This window comes from Protopterus annectens, chromosome 7.part0 (genome assembly GCF_019279795.1).
Source record: "Protopterus annectens isolate FY-2018-M chromosome 7.part0, PAN1.0, whole genome shotgun sequence".
NCBI classification, from domain to species: Eukaryota; Metazoa; Chordata; order Ceratodontiformes; family Protopteridae; genus Protopterus; species Protopterus annectens.
Genome location: NC_056739.1, coordinates 968,373,253 through 968,394,857, shown reverse-complemented (window position 1 = coordinate 968,394,857; position 21,605 = coordinate 968,373,253). Strand labels below are relative to the sequence as shown.

The following is a 21,605-nucleotide window of genomic DNA, read 5'->3' as shown; positions in this document are numbered from 1 at the left end:
CTCTGCTGCATTAGGCAGATAGGTTTAAACGCAATTGCTTCTGCGTTGTAAATCACCCCAACCTAGTTTATAGATAAACAAGTTTGCACTTATTTTTTATGTCCTTTGAATACATTGCAGGCAGTTTTGCTGAAAATAAAAGTAGTTTGTGCTTTATGATGAGTCTAAATAGATTTTTTTTCTTTCTTAGCTATACTTGGAATGCATACGCTTATTGGTACTAGTTTCGGCGACACAAGGGGAAGCGGTGATGGTTTTAATAAACACAGCATTAAAGGTGAGTTTATATGTTTAAATGATATGTTTGCAGAAAAAACAAGCCATTTGTGGTTTCATCACTTTCCAAGTGAATAAATGATTGACTAATATGTACCCTGTTGATATCAAATTGTTCACTTAGTTATCCGCAACTCTAGGACATATGCATGAAAGCAAAGTTATTGATTCCCATTTTAGCTGGAAAAACTGGTTGAAATGATGGGGGTCACTCATATTAAAAAAAAAAGCAAGTTTTCTTCATACAGAGATCTGTGCCGTATGTACCCCTTCTGTGCATAAACAGCTTTGAAGTTGCTTTCTTCTTGTTGGAAAGAAGTTCCCTTTTTGCAGTGACCTTCATCTAGGAAAGAGATTTTCTGAACCAGTCTATGAAAATCAGCATTCACACACTTGTGAGCTGCCCGGTTTGTGTATTTAAAATAAAAACACTCAAAATATATAACAAACACTAGTTCACATTAGATATTGCATTATATGAAAAGGGAATTTTTTTTTTTGGAAGCTAAGCAGAGTTGGGCTTGTTTAGTACTTGGATGGGAGACCATCTGGGGGTGTCTGGGGAAAGTGATATTATTGCAGAAGGTGGTCATTCATGTGATTTGTTCTTTGTATAAAACATCCTGTGAAGCTTGTAATAGTATCTGATGAAGTTTCAAACTATTGAGACGAAAACACTTATTGGCTGTATATATATTTTTATGCTCATTAAAGTGTGTTTTTAATCTTCACTTGTGAATGGACCTTTAAAAATGCACGTATTTTGTGGATTTAATTGAACAGATATATGGACTGAATTTTCGGGAACCATGAGGAATACAGTGTTTTTATTTTGTTAGTTTATGTAGTGGTGCTGGTGTGAAGGTTTTTCATGGCTTCTTGTTCCATTCTGGATCCTTCACAACCTTCTTTTTCACAAAATACCAGTGAACTTATTGGGAATTTGACCTTACTGCTGGAACAGTTGTCCCAAAGACTGGATCACAGAGAGAAGGTGACACACCCCCCAGTCTTCAGAGGGACATAACAAACCTCCTGGTCATAGAAATGAATGTGATGGGAGAACAAGCGCACAATTAAATGGTAATAACATGGAAAAATGTGGTGGCTCAGGGATTCGTCATGGAAATGTAAGTAGTAGCTTACATCCCTTTTTGCAAACTTCTACATTTATGGAGGAAAATAGCCAAGTAAGTAACCCTGTTTTAAATACAGTTAGGACCCAACTGCTCCTGTTTTGAGTAACTGGTTGTGACTTAATGTGAGTTTAAATGGAGAGACTGGTAATACAAATGTTTATAATGGGAATTTAATGAGCAGACTGGATGAATTTGATTACAAGCTCACCAAAATAAAGAAACTGCAACTTGACAATTTATATTTTATGGAATGCATTAAATTGAACATTGTACCAAAGGGTCTCCGCATGTGGTGCTACCCTACTGGTTTGGAACCAGATTCTGCATTCCATAAAGAATTTCTCCAACTCTTTGGTAGGCAGGGGTTGGTATATATGAATTTGGTGGTAAAATATAATGAGAGACTTATTGAAACATTAAGTAATGTGGTAACTGATTTGGACATGTTTATTTTACAAGACCCCAGATACTTAAATAATGAGTTTGAGTACACTTGCATTTTTAAAAGCATAGATGAACAAGTGGCAAAGATAAAAAATAGAAAAATAAAAAAACTAAATACAGACAAAAATGCCTATAATAGTAACTTGCCTACCCCTGCCCCCCTACTCTCACAAGTTTGGGGGATGAAACAGATGTTTTTCGTGTTTCACTGTTGCAGTCATTACATTTGGGTTATCTGATTGCAGGTTGCCCTGATTTACAAAGTCTTGGGTTCTGCATCAGTTGCTGACCCTTCTTCCATGATGTCAGGTCATCAGGGGTATAAAACATGTAGCCGACGCCATTATACCAGTCTTTCTTGCCATGCGTTGCCCGCAGCAGAAGCAGTTCGCAAGTGCTGGTCGGCCGACTCCTGAAATTTTTGTTTTCGAGTTTGAGAACTGAAGTCTTCAACTAAAGCTAAGTACCCCATTGGGGAAACTTTTTCTTGCTCTTTACCGATGTCAGTAAAAGTTAATAATTGCATTACGTGTGGAAAGCAAATACCTCATAAAGATTTTCATTCGTACTGTATTCCTTGCCTAGGCCCTGACCGCGATGTACCTTGCTGTCGGTTTTGTGCATTTAATCAGCGCACTATCCATTGTTGGTATATTTTCGCCCTACCAGGATTCCAAAAAAACGCAAAGATAAAGACAGACAGGCCACCGAGGTCCAAAACTGCCGACAGTGCTTCTCCTAAGCCAGTCGCCAGTTTGCAGCTACTCAGTTAGGTGCTTTTGCAGCCCCTGATACCCTCTGCTTCTGATTTGCAGGCCTCTACTGAGACCCATTCGGAGTCTGGTATGCAGCAAGATGCTTCAACTGTGGAACCCGAGGATGTCTCTACCTTGGATGGGTCCGGAGCCGCTATGTAGGCACCGGTTTCTGAAGGTGTATTCAGGCCTATGGACTTGCATATTAAACTGACGTCTCCTTCTTTACTTAGGCCTAAATCTCGATCTCTGCCTAAAAAATGATGCCCAGGCCACATGCTCGGGCCTCTGCCTAAAAAACAAGTAAGAATGGCTGAAGGTCTAATAACTCTACTCAGGGGTATTCAACCCCCCCCCCCCCCTTCTAAGAGGCCTAGGACTGAAGTTGATTATGAATCTTCTGATCAGGATTCTGTTTTTTTCTGATGATCTGGATTTGCCCCTATCTACTTATGAAGATTCTGATGCAGAGGACTCCATTCCCTCTGCTTCCCCTCCTGAGGATTTTTCTTTTGGCGAAACCTTACATACTCTAAGGGAGCATTTCCCACTGGGAAAGCCAGGATTTTTCTGATTCAGAAAAGAGGCTTAGGGATTTCCTTCTCCTACCTCAGCATAGTCCTTTAGCTATTCCCCCTGTACTAGACATTGTTGATGCTTTTTCAGAATCTAGTTCAGCTCCTGATTTCCTGCCTCCTGCTCCCAGAAAACCTGACAAGATACTACAGGGTCCCTGAGTCCCACGTTCCTTTTTAAAAAGCCTATCACAGATCCAGAGATTATTTCACAGGGGCCCAAGGGCATTAAGGCTTCTACTGATAAAAATCCTACCCCCTCTGATAGAGACTTTAGGGTGCTGAATAGATGGGGTAAGAAGGTTTACACTTCTGCAACCTTGGCTATTAGGGCTTTAAATTTCCAGTTTCGTATGTTAAAGTATCAGCAACATGTTATTGGACTGCTTAAACAGAAAATGATGTTGATTCCTGACTGTGTGGACAATAAAGAATTACAAGATTTAATGCATTCTGCTGAACAAGTTGGAAAACATACTTTGCAATGTGGTTTTGATTCATTAGAGGTCTCTTATAGGGCTGGTGTTACTGGGTCTGTGCTCAGAAGGCATGCTTGGCTCAAGGAGCAATCTTTGCCTGATCATATTAAAGCTAAATTGTTAGATGCTCCTTTAAATCAGGACCGCCTGTTTGGCAGCAAGGCTGAGGAAGTTCTTAAAAAGATGTAAGATAAAGCTAAATCTATGCAAACTGTTAAAGATTTTTTTTACAAGTTCAGCCTCCCAGATTTAGTAGGCACTGGCCCTCTAAGAATTGGTCCTTTCCAGCCCCTTCCAGTTCTTCTCAAGCCAAACCCAGACACAGCAAAAACCCCAGGTTTCAGTCCCAGGGGACACACAGAACTAAGCAGTGGGGGGCCTCCACTTCCAAATCTGGGAATAATAAGACTCCCCCTATGGTAAACAGTCTCAGTGACTTCCTTTTAAAATTTCCAAGCACTTATCAACTGACTGCCCCTTTGGGGGGAAAGATTGCTCTTCATGCAAAGAATTGAGAACTCATTACCCAGGACAAATGGGTTTTAAATGTAGTGTCCCAGGGATACAGATTTCACTTCCACACATTGCCAACACAAAGCGGGTGGCCGGACCTACGCCCAAATCAGTGGGCAGAGGCCCAAAAACAAGTACTTTCTCTCTTAAGCATAGGGGCTATTCAACTGGTACCAAAAGAGGAAAAAGGGACAAGGTTTCTACTCAAGACTCTTCCTGGTACCCAGAAAAGACAATTCATGGCATCCTATCCTGGACCTGTCTACTCTAAACACCTATTTGGAGATTCCAAAATTCAAGATGCTGACTCTTCACCAATTACTTCCTATGCTAGGCAAAGATGCCTGGTTGGCAACACTAGATTTAAAAGAAGCATACCTGCACATCCCAATCAGGGAATCTTGCAGAAGATACAGACGCGTCAAAGCAGGCTACATGCACTATCAGTTCTCTGCACTGCCCTTTGGCTTATCTACTGCACCCAGGGTATTCACAAAGTGTCTAGCTGCAGTTATTGCATTTTGCAGGCAAAGAAATATTCAAATATACCCATACCTGGACGATTGTCTAATTCAGGCAGAAAGCCAGGACATACTTTTGAATCATCTGGGCCTTTGTACAAAGTGTTCTTACTTGTCTGGGGCACATCATAAACGAAAAGAAATCACACCTGGTACCCTGTCAACAAATTATATTCTTGGAAGCAAGCTTGAATACAACTTCCCAGATGGCTTACCTCACACCAGTGAAACAAATTCATTTGACAAACTACTTCAAACAAGTGGACACAAAAACCCTACTATCTGCAAGACAAATACTGCAAGCCTTGGTGTTCATGGCCTCCTGCATTCTTCTAATTCCATATGCAAGACTGCATATGAGGAAACTACAGTGGTATCTAAAAAGCCTATGGTGTCAACATTCTCAAGACCTGGAAACAATGATTCCTATCATACCTTGCCTATGCCTAGAGTTCCTTTGGTGAGCCTGCCACCAAAACAAGGGACTACCTTTCACACCACCCCCTGCCACCCAAACCCTAACAACAGACGCATTAGACTATGCATGGGGGGCTCACCTGGCAGGGAAGTGCAATCAGGGCAAATGGAACCAAAGTCAAATGCACCTGCATATCAATCAAAAAGAAATGTTAGTGTACAGGATGCTCTGAAAGCCTTCAAGGACCACATTCTTCCAGGACAATTAATGGTAAAGATGGACACACCAGTATGTGGTACATAAACAAGCAGGGGGGTACACATTCTTACTCCCTCTGCAGACTAGCCATGGCATTGAGGAACACAGCCTTGAGCTACCAAGTGCACCTACAAGCTCATTTCCTGCCAGGAAAATGAAATACACTGGCAGACGGACTAAGCAGAAACCTCATGGACTCACACGAGTGAAAACTGGAACCAAGGATTTTCAACATGTTAACAAGCAAACGGTGGAGCCCAGATATGGACCTGTGTGCCTCTCCCCATAACTACCAATTGGACAAATTTTGTACAAGGACTCCCCACAAACAAGCCTAGAAAGTGGATGCTCTGTTCTTCAGCTGGAAAAAAAACTATCAGTCTATGCCTTCCCCCCTCTGCCTCTGTTCTCCAAAGTACTACTAAATATCAAACGGGACAAACCAAGGATGATTTTGATTGCTCCAGACTGGCCGCGCCAACACTGGTACCCCCTCCTGCACAGTGTGTCACGGTTATCTCCATGGCACCTGCCTCAGACTTCTTCCTTGCTGTCTCAGCAGGTGAACCAGATTCTGCACCCTCAGCTTCTAACACTGAACCTTGCAGCCTGGTTAATTACTTAATCTCTTTTTACCATCCCTTAGCAAACCTGTGATTGATATCATTTTAGAGGCAAGGAGGCCTAGTACTAGAAAATCGTATGCTGAAAGAGGGGCCAAAAATTTGAGACCACCTAGGAGAACTCCAACCCCAGCTTGGGACCTTAACTTTTTCTTGGAGAAACTCACTCCACCTCCTTTCGAGCCAGCTGCTACTACAGACTTAAAATTTCTTTCTTGGAAAACAGCTTTCCTTTTAGCAATTACATGGCAGTGGAGCCTTTCATCATCTTTCATGTGGACAGGGTGTCCCTCAGAACCAATCCATCCTTCATGCCCAAGGTGGTATCCAGTGTGGCTCTTAATCAGTCCATTCATTTGCCAACCTTCTTTCCCAATCCACAGAATAAAGGGGAACAGATACTGCATTCCTTAGATGTGCACAGACCGCTTAGATTCTACTTGGACAGGACTAAACCTCAAAGGAAATCTGAACAACTGCTGGTGGCATTTGCTGCAGGGGCAGAGGGGAAGGCTATTTCAAAGCAAACCATTTCTAAATGGATAAGTCATTGCATTAATTTCTGCTGTAAGCACCATGGAAAACCTATCCCCCAGGGGATCAGACCCCATCAACCAGGGCTACATCTACCTCTACAGCCTTTCTCAGAGGCGTCCCTACCAGGGACATCCTAGAAGCTACTGCCTGGAGTTCTGTACATACTTTCACCAAGCATTATCATTTGCCAATTTTTCCAATTTTCTCTAAATCCAGAGCTGGCTTTGCCACTGCAGTCTTGCAGGGCCTTATAGCTGGCCCTAATGCTATCTAAATTCCTCCTCCCAACCATAGCTGTGGGAATCTACCCAAATGTAATGACTGCAACAGTGAAACACAAAGAACATAGTGTACACTTGCCATAAATGTAGATGTTCAAGTGTATTCACTGTTGCAGTCCTGGTTACCCTCCCTCCAGCCCCCTAACTTCTTTTGGCTATACCTCTGTTTTCCTTTACTATGCTTAAAAGCCTTTTTGTTGTGTTTGCTTTTTTGTTGGAGGTACATCTTTGTGCTTTTATATTTAATTGCTTCCCATTAGGGGGCCACCTGACATCTGGGTCAAGAAAAACTGATGTAATGGCATCGGCTGCATGTTTTATACCCCTGACGACCTGACGTCATGGAAGAAGAGACAGCAACCGACGCAGGACCCAAGACTTTGTTAATCAGACCGACTAAGGGCTACCTGCAAGCAGATTACCCAAATGTAATAACTGCAGCAGTGAATACACTCGAACATCTACATTTATGGTAAGTGTACACAACTGTACTTTCCCAGGTCTTGATGCTAATGCTGTGACGAGTGGCTGACCAAATGGGCAAGTATGCTTTTTATACCGTGATCAAGGACCAGAACTGAGACGCTTGGAGAGCATGAGAAACAGATACCAGAATGGAAAGAGTATGAGCAGCAACCAAACTTTTTACAGGAGAACACAATCGGGAACATTTGCTCCCCGAGCAAGGGTGTTGGAGGGGGAAATAGAGGGGGAGAGGGAAATGAGTGTAGTACCACTTGACCATCTGGGGAAATTTTTGTTGCCTTCTTGTGACATTTGTTGTAATACACCAGATGACTTTAAAGTACATAATGATTTTTCTACAGTTATTGGTGCAGTTACTTGTGACATTTTTGCTAAAGGAATGACTTTTTTCCCTGAGAAGAAGCCTGATATAGCTCTGTGCTTAGTTGGCTTGAAGCAGTTTGTTAGAAAATTGAATTTAAATGTATTGTTTCATGGCATAGACAGGGCAATAAAACCACTGTCTATTTCTAGCACTTACAATCCCCCCACCCATCCTACCATTCATTTATTTGAGCGTATTTGTAAGGTAGATATTCGCAATATATGGAAGTGTACATTTTCACTGTAATAATGTGAGTGAAGAAAAAGTAGAAAATTGAATGTGTTGAAAAATGCCAAAGGGGTAAGATTTATAAAACCTGATAAGGAAAAGGGGGTATTGTAGTCATGAACAAAGATGGCTATAGTAAGAAAATACTAGAAATTCTTAATACTGACACACTAAAGTATCACTTAATGAGATGAATGGGGCATACAGAAAAATTAAGAGCGATTTACATGATTTATTTATTGAAGTTTGTATCACAATTGATTAGTTTAATTTTTAGGATGTCCTCTACCCAGTGACCCCAACGATTTTTGAGGTCCCGATCTTACATAAGGATTTACAGCAACCCCGAATACGCCCCATAGTGGACGCTAGGGATTCATTAACATATTCTGTAGCAAAATGTTTGGACATACAATTGAAAGAGTTGATCAGGAAAGAAACTAGTATTTGTAAAGACTCTTGGGTTTTCTTGATATGATTAATGATATTGCCTTCAGTGAGAGTTTTATCTTTCGAACCATTGATGTTAAAGATTTACATTCTGTTATTTCCCCATGAAACTGTTGAATGGTCTTGTGATTTTTTTTTTTTTTTTTTAATAAGTAAAGGGGTCACACAAGAAGGAGTTAATGTATATGAGCAACTGTTAGAGATGGTGCTTTTTAATAATTTTATATTGTTTGAAAAGGAATACTTCTCGCAAAGAAAAGGTGTGGCAATGGGAGGCCCTTGTGGGGGCCTATATGCTAATATTGGCATGATACAGTGGGAGAAAAAGTTTTTATTTGAACCCCCCCCCCCCCCCATTTTACCCACTGTAGATTTTATACTTGCTTCCTGGGTGATGTTTTTATTTTATGGGCAAGGAATAGTAAGGAGATTCCCCAGTTTTTAAGTTATTTGAATGTAACCACATTTTTTTTAAGGTTTACACATACAGCTAATAATATGGAAATATCACACTTGGATGTATGGCTGAAAAAAAGATTGCCAGCAGAAAAGGTTTGTGTCTGAAATTTTTAGAAAAGAGACATGCTCTAATGGGTTTTTATACTTCTCTAGTGCCCATCCCCCATAACATAAAAAGACCATAATAAAAGACCAATCCATGCATGATGCATGAATTGTGAGTACTTCTGACTTCTTTTTAGATGAATGTGACTGTTTAAAGGGGATGATGTCCTTCAAGGATGCATCTGCAGTCATAACATATGGGTTGTCCTGCCTCAGGCAGCCCTTCGGTCGGCCGGATTCCAAAGTCTGGGTCTGGCCTCGGCTGATGTCGCACTTTCCCTGACGTCAGAGCTTCTGGGGTATAAAGGCATCAGCTGACGCCATTTTCCTCAGTCTTTCTTTCCGCGCGGTGCCCGAAGCAGAAGCTGTTCGCAAGTGCCGGTCGGTCAGATCCAGAGATTTCAGCTACCGAAGACTTCTAAAAAAGCTAAGTACCCCGTTGGGGACTCTTTCTTCTCTAGTGCCCATCCCCCATAACATAAAAAGACCATAATAAAAGACCAATTCATGCATGATGCATGAATTGTGAGTACTTCTGACTTCTTTTTAGATGAATGTGACTGTTTAAAGGGGATGTTTTTGAGAATGGGTTATCCCCTAAAGCTAGTCAATGATGTAATGATGGAAGTAATAAATAAGAGGGAAAAGGGACATTTTAAGGCTATTTTATGGGATGGTATTATAAGTAATAATGGAGATGTAGGCAGAAATGAGCATGATAGAGGAATGTTTGGGAGAGGGGGATCATGAAGTATTGGTTACAGGACACTTACCTACCCTTCCCCCATTGGTAAAAATAATTATAAGAATTCATTTATTACTAATTTTGGGCCAAAAAGCTACGATATAAAAAGTATATTGTGTAAAAATTGGGAAATATTAATGGATGGTAAGGAAACAAGAGAATGCATAGGAGAAAAACATCCATAAAATACAGAAAAGTACAAAACCTTAAGAATAAATTTAAAACAAAAACAAAATGAGAAATTCAGGGAATGATAAAAAAATATGGTTCCTGTTCTCATTATAAATTTATTTTGGAAGGGAGCAAAGATGCATGTTAACAATACTTGGATTAGGATAATAGGTGAATATTACTGTGATACAGAAAGAGTAGTTTATTATGCAATACTCAGTGCCCAGTCTTCTATATAGGGAAAACTGATAGAAAATTCAAGAATCGTATATATAAACATTTAAGGTATACAAGAATGGAAAAAGACACTAATTCTTTAGCCAAACAATGTGCTGAATTTGTTACCAGTTCCTTTAAGTTTTTTGTTATAGAGACTTTAGACATCTGTGGAAGAAGAGGGGGGCTTGGACACTCCTATTAGAAAAACGTGAATTGATTTGGCAGTTGCAGCTAAATGCAACATCCTGGCCTGGATTAAATGAACAACCATCTATATCTTGCATATTAAAATTAAAAGCTCTAGAAAGATAGTTATTTCCATTGCATACACCTTTGTAAAATGTTTTTAATATTTTAATATTTTAAAATATTTTAAAATGTTTTATTTATATCTGAAAAGATTTTCTCTTTGCTTCAACCTCATAAAGCAGTCTCTTGTTATTGTTTGGTGGTTTGTTATATTGTTGGAATTTTTCAACATGCATTTATGTTTGAAATTTTATTTATCTTAAATGAATTCAGTTGTATATTTTTTTGTGGGTTATATGTATTTTGTAGGTGTCAAAATATATAACAAACACCAGATGTTCTTCGTTCCACATTGCTGCAGTCCTAACTATTGGGTAGTCCGCTGTCCAGTCGGCCCGAATACCAGAGTATATGGCTGACGTCGGTCAGGGCGCATTAGACTGACGTCAGTACGTCAGGGTACTAATGCGCATGACCGACGTCATATCCTCAGTCTTTTTTGCCGCATGGTCCGATGCAGAAGCAGTTTTGCGAGTGCAGGTTGGCGTTCTGAAATTTTCTGAAGTCGGAGTTTCAGACCGAATCAGAGTTGGCTAAGTACCCCGTTGGGGAACATTTTGGTTATTTCTTGCCTCAGTATTTAACCGGATGTCAGAAAAAGTGAATAACTGTATTTCTTGTGGGAAACAGATACCTCATAGGGATTACCATACCTTGTGTATTCCTTGTTTAGGGCCTGAGCACGACGTTGTTGGATGCCGCTCTTGTGCTAGGTTTAACAAACGCACTATTAAGAGAAGGTTAGACTGTGCCAGGTTAGTGTTTGGGAAGTGTTGCAATTATAAAATGCCGTCGGATGCTCCGACGCCCGCTTCGTCCAAGAAGCGCAAGGACAAAACAGCGAAGCCTAGGGTTGATGAACCGGCAGTCCCAGACGTCGGTTCTTTAGAAGGCTCAGTGGAGCCAGAGGTTTTGCCAGGAGTTTCTTTGGAGTCTCAGGCAGAGACTTTACTGTTACAGGATGTGCCTTCTCAGGAGGTAGGCCAGGCTGAGGGGGCTTCTCAGGTAACTGTTCTTCCCTCTCTTCCCAAGGGAGTTAGAGCCTCTCCTTCTGTTTCCAAAACTTCTTTGAGAGGTAGGCCAAGTTTAGCTTCAGTGGGGGCTTCTCCTAGCACTTCAGGTTCTGTGCCTAAGAAACATATGCTTAAAATGGCAGAAGATTTGATTACTATGATTAGAGGTTCTATGCCCCTCCTGATAAGAGGCCTAGGGTGGAACCTGAGTTTGATAGTTTTGAACAGTGTTCAGAGGCTTCTGAGTCTTCTGCGGAAGATTTGCAGGAGTATCCTCCTTATTCTGATTCTGATTTGGATGATTCCACTCCTACAGCTTCTCCTCCTGAGGATTTCTCATTTTCAGAGACTCTGCATTCCATGAGGGAGCACTTTAAATGGGAAGGCCAGGATTACTCTGATTCCAGGAAAAGGCTTAGGGAATTCTTGTTTTACCCCAGCATAGGCCCTTAGCTATACCTCCTGTGTTGAATGTGGTGGAAGATGTTTTTGCAGAGGCTTCCCTGAACCCTGATTCTTTGCCTCCTGCTCCTGTTAAACCTGATAGGTATTATAGGGTGCCTGAAGCTCATAAGTATCTTTTTAAGAGTCCTAGGGCAGACCCGGAAACTGTTTCTCAGGGACCTAAAGGTGTTAAGGCCTCTGTGGTTAAAAACCCTGTTCCCACTGATAAAGTGGCAAGGGCTTTGGATAGATGGGGAAAGAAAGTGTATACTTCTTCCACTTTAGCCATGAGGGCGTTGAATTGTCAGTTTCACATGCTAAAATATCAAAATTATCTCCTTTCACAACTGAAATCTAAGGTGGATGCTTTGGCGGAAGGTATTGAGTGTAAAGAGTTGCTGGATTTAGTTCATGTGTCTGAACAAGTGGGTAAGCATTCTTTGCAATGTGGTTTTGATGCTGTACAGGCCTCCTCGAGGGTGGCTGCCACTAGTTCTGTTCTTCGCAGGCATGCCTGGTTGAGGGATCAGAATTTAGCTGAGCATGTTAAGACAAGGATTTTGGATGCTCCTTTACAGTCTGATGTATTGTTTGGTTCGCCTGTGGAAGCAGTTTTAAAGAAAATGGAGGACAAAGCTAAGTCTATGCAAACTGTTAAAGATTTTTTGCAGGTGCAGCCACCAAGTTTAGTAGAAATTGGCCTACTAAGGGATGGACATATCCTGCTTATGATTCCCAGTCTAGGGGTAGGTCTAGACGTGGTAGGGGCAGAGCTCAAGGTTCTTTTAGGCCTAGAACAGGAGTTCACCTGCTCAGACTTCTGGTGAGGGCAGGGGTCAGTCCTTTCGTAAACAGACCCAATGACCTGCCTTTTCAGCCGCCAGTAGATTCTCGTCTGGCAGCTCCTTTGGGAGGAAGACTGTCTCTTTTCAAAGAAAATTGGGATTTAATCACTCAAGACAGATGGGTGTTGGATATCATTCACCACGGTTACAGGTTTTATTTCCATACATTGCCCCCTTTCAAAGGCATGCCAGACGTTCCTCCTCCACAAAGGAAAGAGGCTCACAAGCAAATTTCTCTGTTACTCCAAATAGGGGCCATTCAGCCAGTCCCTGTATCAGAAAGGGGCCTAGGATTTTATTCTCGCCTGTTCCTAGTACCAAAGAAGGGGAACACGTGGAGACCAATTTTGGATTTATCTATCCTCAACACTTATCTGGACATTCCAAAGTTCAAGATGTTGACGTTACAACAGCTTTTACCTCTGCTGGGCAAAGATCACTGGATGGTAACTTTAGATCTCAAGGAAGCTTACCTTCATGTGCCTATAAGACTAAGTTGCAGGAAGTATCTGCGTTTTCGAGCTGGAAATTCTCATTATCAGTTCTCTGCATTGCCCTTTGGCTTATCTACTGCGCCCAGAGTATTCACAAAGGTTCTGGCTCCAGTGATAGCTTACTTCAGGCTAAAAGGAATTCAAATCTATCCTTACTTGGACGACTGCCTGATTCTGGCTCAAGAAAAGGAAGACCTTCTACAGCATCTGGAATATGTTATAGCAGTGCTAAGATGCCTAGGGTATTCTGTGAACGAAATAAAGTCCAGTCTAGTACCCTCTCAAGACATGTGCTTTCTGGGTGTGAGACTGAATACAGCAGCCCAGATGGCCTTTTTAACCCCGGACAAAAAAAAAGAGTCTATCCCTTTACTTCCATCAACTATCTCATCAGTCCGTGCTGACTGCAAGGACAGTCCTTCAAGCATTAGGGTTCATGGCATCTTGTATTCTGGTGCTTCCCAATGCCAAACTGCATATGAGGAAGCTGCAATGGTATCTCAAAAATGTATGGACACAGCACTGCCAGGATTTGGACACTGTCATTCAAATAATACCTTGCCTTCAAAAAGAATTTTTGTGGTGGGCTCAGGAATGTCACCTAAAGGGACTCTCTGTGACCCGGCCAGAGGCGAGTCAGATTTTAACGACAGATGCCTCGGACATTGCTTGGGGAGCTCATCTAAATGGAAAGTGGATACAAGACAAGTGGCCTGCCAGACTACAGCATCTACATATCAACATGAAGGAGATGTTAGCAGTCCAGTTTGCATTAATGGCTTTCAAGGAGTTACTTCTTCCAGGGCAGGTGTTGATTCTAACAGACAACACAACTGTCATGTGGTACATCAACAAACAAGGGGGAACACATTCTTATCCTCTATGCAGGCAAGCAATGATTTTATGGGAGACTGCGCTCAGCTTGCAACTAACTCTTCAGGCAAGGTTTCTGCCGGGAGCACAGAACTCCTTAGCAGATGTGTTAAGCAGACAAATCATGGATCCCCACGAGTGGAAACTGGATCTTCATGTATTTCAGAAATTGACAGTGTCATGGGGAACTCCAGACATAGATCTGTTCGCTTCTCCACTAAACCACCAGCTGCCAAAGTTTTGCACAAAGGGGTTTCATCACACAGCTTGGAAAGTGGATGCTCTTTCTTTCAGTTGGAAAAATCTTCATGTGTATGCCTTTCCACCTCTGCCTCTTCTTCCAAAGGTGCTCTTAAAGGTCAGACAAGACAAGCCAAGGATGATTTTAATAGCTCCAGATTGGCCTCGGCAACACTGGTACCCACTACTAAGGAGTCTGGTAAGGAAGCCTCCATGGCCTTTACCTTTGATTCCACATCTGTTATCTCAGAAGGACGGTCATCTGCTCAATGTCAAGCTTCACTCACTTCATCTAACAGCCTGGCATATTCTGTGTTGAAACACAGCAGGTCTCAACTTCCTCAACAAGTTTTAAATGTGATTATGGAAGCTAGAAGACCTAGTACAAGGAAAGTGTACGCAGAAAAATGGAAGAGGTTTTTATTTTGGAGTACAGCAAAGAATTTGGAGATTTCTGAGCCTAATTTGAATGTGGCTCTTCAATATCTTACTGAGTTATTGGACAAAGGTTTGTCCTTCTCTTCCATTAAGATTCATGCTGCAGCAATTTCAGCTCACTATGATTGTGACCCACCATTGTTTTCGCATCCTTTGTTCAAGCAGTTATTTAGAGGGGCAAAGAATATAAGACCCCCACGTAGAGCTCCTACTCCTGCTTGGGATCTCAATTTTGTGTTGGAAAAACTTACTCTACAACCATTTGAGCCTGCGGCTACTGCTGAATTGAAATACTTGTCATGGAAGACTGCTTTTCTGTTGGCTATTACTTCTGCAAGAAGGGTGTCTGAGTTGCAGGCCCTTATGGCAGTAGAGCCCTTTTTGATTTTCCATAAGGATAGGGTATCATTACGTACTAATCCTTCCTTTATGCCTAAGGTGGTTTCTAGTGTGGCTTTAAACCAAACTATTCATTTGCCTACTTTTTATGCAGACCCCCAAAATAAAGGGGAAAAGATTTTGCACACTTTAGATGTACATAGGCAATTGCGTTATTATTTAAGCAGGACTAAGGATTTTAGGCAGTCTCAGCAGTTGTTTGTTTCTTTTGCTTTGAGTTCGCAGGGCAAGCCTGTGTCAAAACAAACTATTTCTAGGTGGATTGGGTTTTGCATTGCATTTTGTTATTCCCATCATGGCAAGGAGATTCCAGCTGGGATTAGGCCTCATTCCACTAGGGCTACTGCCACTTCAACAGCATTTCTAAGGGGTGGCAACTAAGGATATTTTGGAGGCAGCTACTTGGAGTTCAGTGCATACTTTCTCTAAGCATTATCACCTTCCTCTCTACTCTAAGTCTAGGGCTGGTTTTGCCACAGCTATTTTGCAAGGCATGTTGTCAGCTCCTGCTTCTTTATGATTTGCCAGCCTCCCTTACCTCTGCTTTGGGATTCTACCCAATAGTTAGGACTGCAGCAATGTGGAACGAAGAACATAGTACAGTTTTGTACCTACCATAAATGTAGATGTTCGAGGATCCACATTGCTGCAGTCCAATTACCCTCCCTCCTTCCCCTCTGTGTTTAGGGGTGGTTGTGTAGGTGAGGTTATATGCTGATATTTTTGTATATATTTTTGTATATATTGTACATATTTCTGGTACAGGTATATTGGGCCTTGTCTTTTTAGGGTCTTCTGACATCTGGGGCAAGAAAAGACTGAGGATATGACGTCGGTCATGCGCATTAGTACCCTGACGTACTGACGTCAGTCTAATGCGCCCTGACCGACGTCAGCCATATACTCTGGTATTCGGGCCGACTGGACAGCGGACTACCCAATAGTTAGGACTGCAGCAATGTGGATCCTCGAACATCTACATTTATGGTAGGTACAAAACTGTACTTTTACATTAGATATCAAATTATATGAAAAGGGAATTTTTTTTTGGAAGCTAAGCAGGGTTGGGCTTGGTTAGTACTTTGTGTTCCCAGGTGGTCTCCCATCCAAGTGGGGAAAGTGATGTCATTGCAGAATGTGGTCAAGTGATTGTTCTTTGCTATAAAACTTCCTGTGAAGTAGGTAACAGTATCTGATGAAGTTTCAAACTATTGAGACAAAAGTGCTTATTGGATGTGTGTATATATATATATATATATATATATATATATATGTGTGTGTGTGTGTATTTTTGTGCTCATAAGTGTGTTTTTAATTGAAAATACACTCATTTTATGGATTTAATTGAACGGATATACGGATTGAACTTTTTGTAACCATGAGGAACTAAGAGTGTGTTTTTATTTTGTTGGTTTATGTGGTTGTGCTGGTGTGACGGTTTATATATTTCCAGTATCTTGGGCCTTCTCATTTGTTTGTAGATCAAACTTCTTTTTTTCCTTGTACTAATGTTGCCTGTTACAATAGACATCTGCCATGCTGGAAGAATTGACTCTTTTTCGCCTGTGTATGATGATGCTACACTAGATACTGTAAATTGCTCTTCTCTGGCAATTTACTACTACTTGATCTCTGCTGTTTCATGTCTTATTCCTTACTGTGCACAAGCAGTGAAGTCTTAGTACTCTTTCTGGCCCTTGTAGTGTATGTTTTTTTCATATATAATTAAAAATCTTGGGGTTTTGTCTTAATTATAACCAATGGTGTTGCAAAAATTTCCCAGAATTATCTATATGAGGTGTTTTCTGGACTAAAACTTAAGGAGAAGTTAGATGATGTGGAGAAAGAAGCAAGTTCCTCTCAGTTATTGGAGTGAAATTTCAGGGACATGAGTCCATGTAAATTATGTTATAGCTGTCGCCTTCAGCAACAAACAAGTCACAGATCTTGGAGGAAACAGTGTAGTCATAGAAACTTCCTTAATGAATGTCTGCCCAAAGAGAAGTACATCAGCAACAATGTGGATACTGTAGTCCTCTGTCAAGAGAAAGTAGTCTAAACCCCTGATTCTTTGCCCAGCTGTCCCATTGTGGAGGCATTCGGGGGCTTTCTCTCCCTCCACTTGGATATGTGTCTGGCCTTCACTCATAACAAGTGGATTTAGACAGTAATATCCAGAGGCTACACGATTCCCTTCCACACCCCTCCTCTACCTCATTCTCTGTTTTCCATTTCTAGATGGTCCATTCCATCAAGAGTGTGTTGAGAAAAACTGCTTTAAAACTCCCCAGCAAAAACAGCCATCCAAGAAATCCCACCAGACCAGAAAAAAGTTATTAATCCAGATTTTATTTTTTTTTATTTTATTTTACATTTGTTGATTGGTAAAGTCCAACTGGGTATATGTCCATTTTCAGCGGCGGCCCGGGGAGAAAAGCTCCACATATTCAGACAAACAAGATTTCACATAATATAAGAGTACAATCTAGCATTTCAGAGGAAAAAAACAGCATATTTGTAGCAAAGACACAGTCCAACAAGTGATTACATATATGTCAGAGTATAATATCACTATGTAAGGTGTAAAACATTTTCCTAGTAGCAGTGAAGGGTTCCAACCAATTGGCACTAGATTGGGCCATTACCTTGAATCAGCCTTACACACACACACACACAGCCCCAAGCCTTTACTGTTTACATTAGTAAATTTTGCTTTTACTTCAGCATAGTCTCTAGACTAATCACAACTCTCTCTAAACCTGCCAAGCAGCCCTGTTTATGTGCCTGCAGTGAAAATTAAAGTATTCCAGAGCTACTTTCATTAAGCTTTGTTAGATACTGATATTTTAAGATCAGTACTCACCTTTAAACTGATAATTTTTCAGGTCTTCTCCCTGTGGGGCTGAACCCACTTCATTCGCTGTGCTCACTCCGCTCCACTTCCTGCAGCTAGCAGCAAACTCTATAGCTTATCCCATCAGTGTACTCATTAACAGATCAATTAAAGAATCCCTTGTCCCAGACATCTGGAAAAAAACATTCATTCTCCCCTTACACAAAGGTGGCACCAACACAGACACCACAAACTTTCGACCCATAGCAATTCTCTCACCCCTCTCTAAAATTCTGGAAAAATGCATCCATGCCCAATTCCTCAACCACCTGCATGAAAATCAAATTTTATCACCCACTCAGCATGGTTTCAGATCAGGACACAGCACCACTACTGCCCTCCTGTCCTTCCTTGCAGTTAACTGGGCACGAGATTCTGGTAAAATAATTGCTTCACTTTTCCTTGACCTATCCAAAGCTTTTGATACCATTTCCCACACTATCCTCCTCTCTAAACTAGGCACCCTACAGTGGTTCAACCGGTATCTCTCCAATAGGCAGCAATCCACCAAATGACAACAATATTCCTCTCCCTTCTGCAATACTTCCACAGGGGTACCCCAAGGCTGCATACGTGGTCCTCTGTTATTTAGCATCTTTATTAACAACTTTCACACCACTCTCCCACAGTGCTCAGTAATCCAGTATGCTCTTGACTCTACAATAATATGCACTGCAAATTCCAGCTCTGAACTCCAGCAAATTACCCAGAATGCCCTCACATCTACTGAATCTTGGATGCTTAACAATCATCTTGCCCTAAATCCAAAAAAAAAAAAAAACTAAACTAGTAATTTTTACTCCTAGGAAAACCATTCCATTTGATAAAAAAACTCTTCACTATACAAGCCCAAGAAAATACCACTATAAAAAATATCCCACACACTAAATTACTAGGCATTATTATAGATGAAAATCTTAACTTTGACCTACACATAAACAATGACATCAAAATAACACACCAAAAGCTTGGTATGCTCTACAGGCACCAACACTTTCTTAGCCACTCTACTAGACAAACCCTTGCAGCTACCTTTTTATTACCCTCTCTCCTTTATGGTGCCCCTCTCCTCACTAATATCCAAAATTCTATAAAATCCAAACTTGCTGTGTGTTACAACAGAATAGCAACATTTGCCACCAAGGCCAAATTCTCATCCCACCACTGCAAGTCACTGAAACAATTAGGGTGGCTGGAACTCCCCCACCATCTCTCATTCACCCACCTAACTACTGTGCACAAAATAATCTACAGACCCACAGACTTTTCCTGCTCTCTCAACTCTCTTTGCCAAATACCTTCCCAGCAGGCATCTAACATCTGAAAATCATACTTCTAAAAGTAGATAAGCCCACCTTACCTGCTGGTCAACTCCTCTATTCCTTCACCGTCGCCAGACTATGGAACTCACTTCCACCTTCTATAAGAAACAAAGGCAACACCACCACCTTCAAACAAACACTGAAAAATCATCTCAACTCTTTCTGGCTATGTTTCTGCTCTATAACCTAACCTCTTCAATCTCCTTATAAGATTACTAAACTCCTATGTCTTTTGCTACTAGTGACTGATGAGACTTTCTCCATATTTATTTTATCTTCACTTATTGATACTGGTACAGTAATACTGATTTAATATATCTCTGTTTATGCTACTCTGAATTCATTGAATTCTGCTTTAATGTATATCTTTTGTATATATTACTGTAATCAAACAAACTAGATTCCTGCTTTTATGTATATATTCTGTATATGTTACTATATTTACTATCTGTAACACTGTTTCTACTTCCGTACTAATTAATGTTTATAGTTTTTCTGTATCTCGTTGGAGCTTTTCTCCCCGGGCCTCCACTGAAAATGGGCTCTTTTAGGCCCAGTGGACTTTCCCGATAAACAAATGCAATAAAATAAATAAATTAATTACTCGCATAGAGAAAAGAGTAAACACTGCACCACAATTGTCTGCTAGCTAAAGGATATGAAATAGTAATAGTTTCATAGTATAGTACTAGGCTATCTGCCCTGGGGCATTTGTAAGCCTAGCCATAGTGATGTGGCTTTTGCCACCCCATGAAATGGTACAAAAATGTACAGAATAAATCTAGAATACTGTGCCTCTGTCTAGTAGTGACACAGTGATGGTCCCCTTATATAATAGAATTAGTTTACTGTGCCCCTGTCTAGCAGTGACACAGATGTTGACCCCTGGGGTAAACTTACGATCTCCCATCCCCTCATCAAGATTTCTCTTGAAGAGAGTCAGCGAGGGGCTCTGCCTAATACGAACTGGGATCCTGTTCCAAAGCATAGGAAGCCTCTGGGTTATGAATCTATCCCTCCAGCATGTCCTATTCATACTTGTGCCGAGGTTTAAGTCTTTAGCTCTCGTGGTCCTGATGGATTTGGATTTTTTGAGGTGGAGCATGTCCATCAGATCCTGATTGGACATGGCCTTGTACGTCAGGCAGAGATCACCTCTGAGCAGGCGGTATGCTACTGAATAGAGCTGAAGTTTCTTTAGTCTGGCAGAATAAGACATATGTTGGAGACCCTTGATCCTTTTGGTGAGGTACTTTTGTGGTCTCTCCAGCTGTTGCAAATGCCGGGTGAGGTACTTACCAAATGGGGCATTGTACTCAACCATGGGTCTGATGAGGGAGGAATACAGGGGTACAATGACATCCTTGGATCTGGATGTGAATCCCTTCATGATGAGGTGTGCAAGGTAGAATGTTTTTCTAACCACTTTGGCAATGTGGGTGACAAATGAGAGGTCGCTGTCTACTTGGGTCCCTAGGTCTCTGATTACTTTTTCCGTACTCAGTGGGTTGCTGTCTATGTGATCATTTGTGGGCACTTTGTTTTTTCCAAAAGGGATGACTATACATTTTTTGGCATTTAGTTTAAGGCCGTGACTACGGCACCAGTTGTCCGTTTCAGTGAGGCCTTTTTGTAGGATGTGTCTGTCTGCTGGTGTATCGACTATGGCGCCTAGTTTGCAGTCATCTGCGAACTTTGTCAGCCACAGCCCTCCCATGTTTGCTTTAACATCTGAGAAATGAATACCGAACAAGAGGGGTCCCAGGACAGATCTCTCTGGGACACCACTTGTGACTGGCTTTGAGTCTGACATTGCTCCAGCGATTTTAACTTTATGGGTTCTGTCCTTCAGCCAGTTTGCAACCCATCTAGTGACATAAGGGTTTACCTTTAAGCTGTTTAGCTTATCTATAATGCCTGAGTGGGGTATTGTGTCGAAGGCCTTAGCCAAGTCCAGGTATGCTGTATGGACTGCTTTGCCCTCATCAATGGCTCTAGTGACTGTTTCGAAAAAGTCAACCAGGTTTAAAAGGCAGGATCTGCCCTTTACAAAGCTGAACTGGGTGGGGTCAAGTGTCTGTAGGTCCCCTATGTCTCTGTTTATGAGTTCCATAATGATTCTTTCCATAGCTTTGCAGACCAGGCTAGTTAAGCTTATGGGGCGGTAGTTTCCAGGGTCTGTAGAGGCACCCCCCCTTTTGGAGTGGGACCACTGTTGCTGTACGCCAGTGTTCAGGTACATATCCCGAAGTAAGGCTAGGGTTAAATAGCATTTTTATGTGTGGGTTT

The 21,605-nt window shown here is 41.4% G+C and overlaps 1 protein-coding gene across 1 annotated transcript in view; it reads left to right on the top strand.

Annotated features, from left to right (window-relative positions):
- LOC122806809 (tropomodulin-3-like) overlaps window positions 1-21,605 on the top strand; it is a 792,984-nt gene that overhangs the window by 493,898 nt on the left and 277,481 nt on the right. Inside the window, exon 5 of the mRNA XM_044077539.1 lies at window positions 191-277. Coding sequence (XP_043933474.1) covers window positions 191-277 — 87 coding nt within the window. The remainder of the gene's footprint in view (window positions 1-190; window positions 278-21,605) is intronic.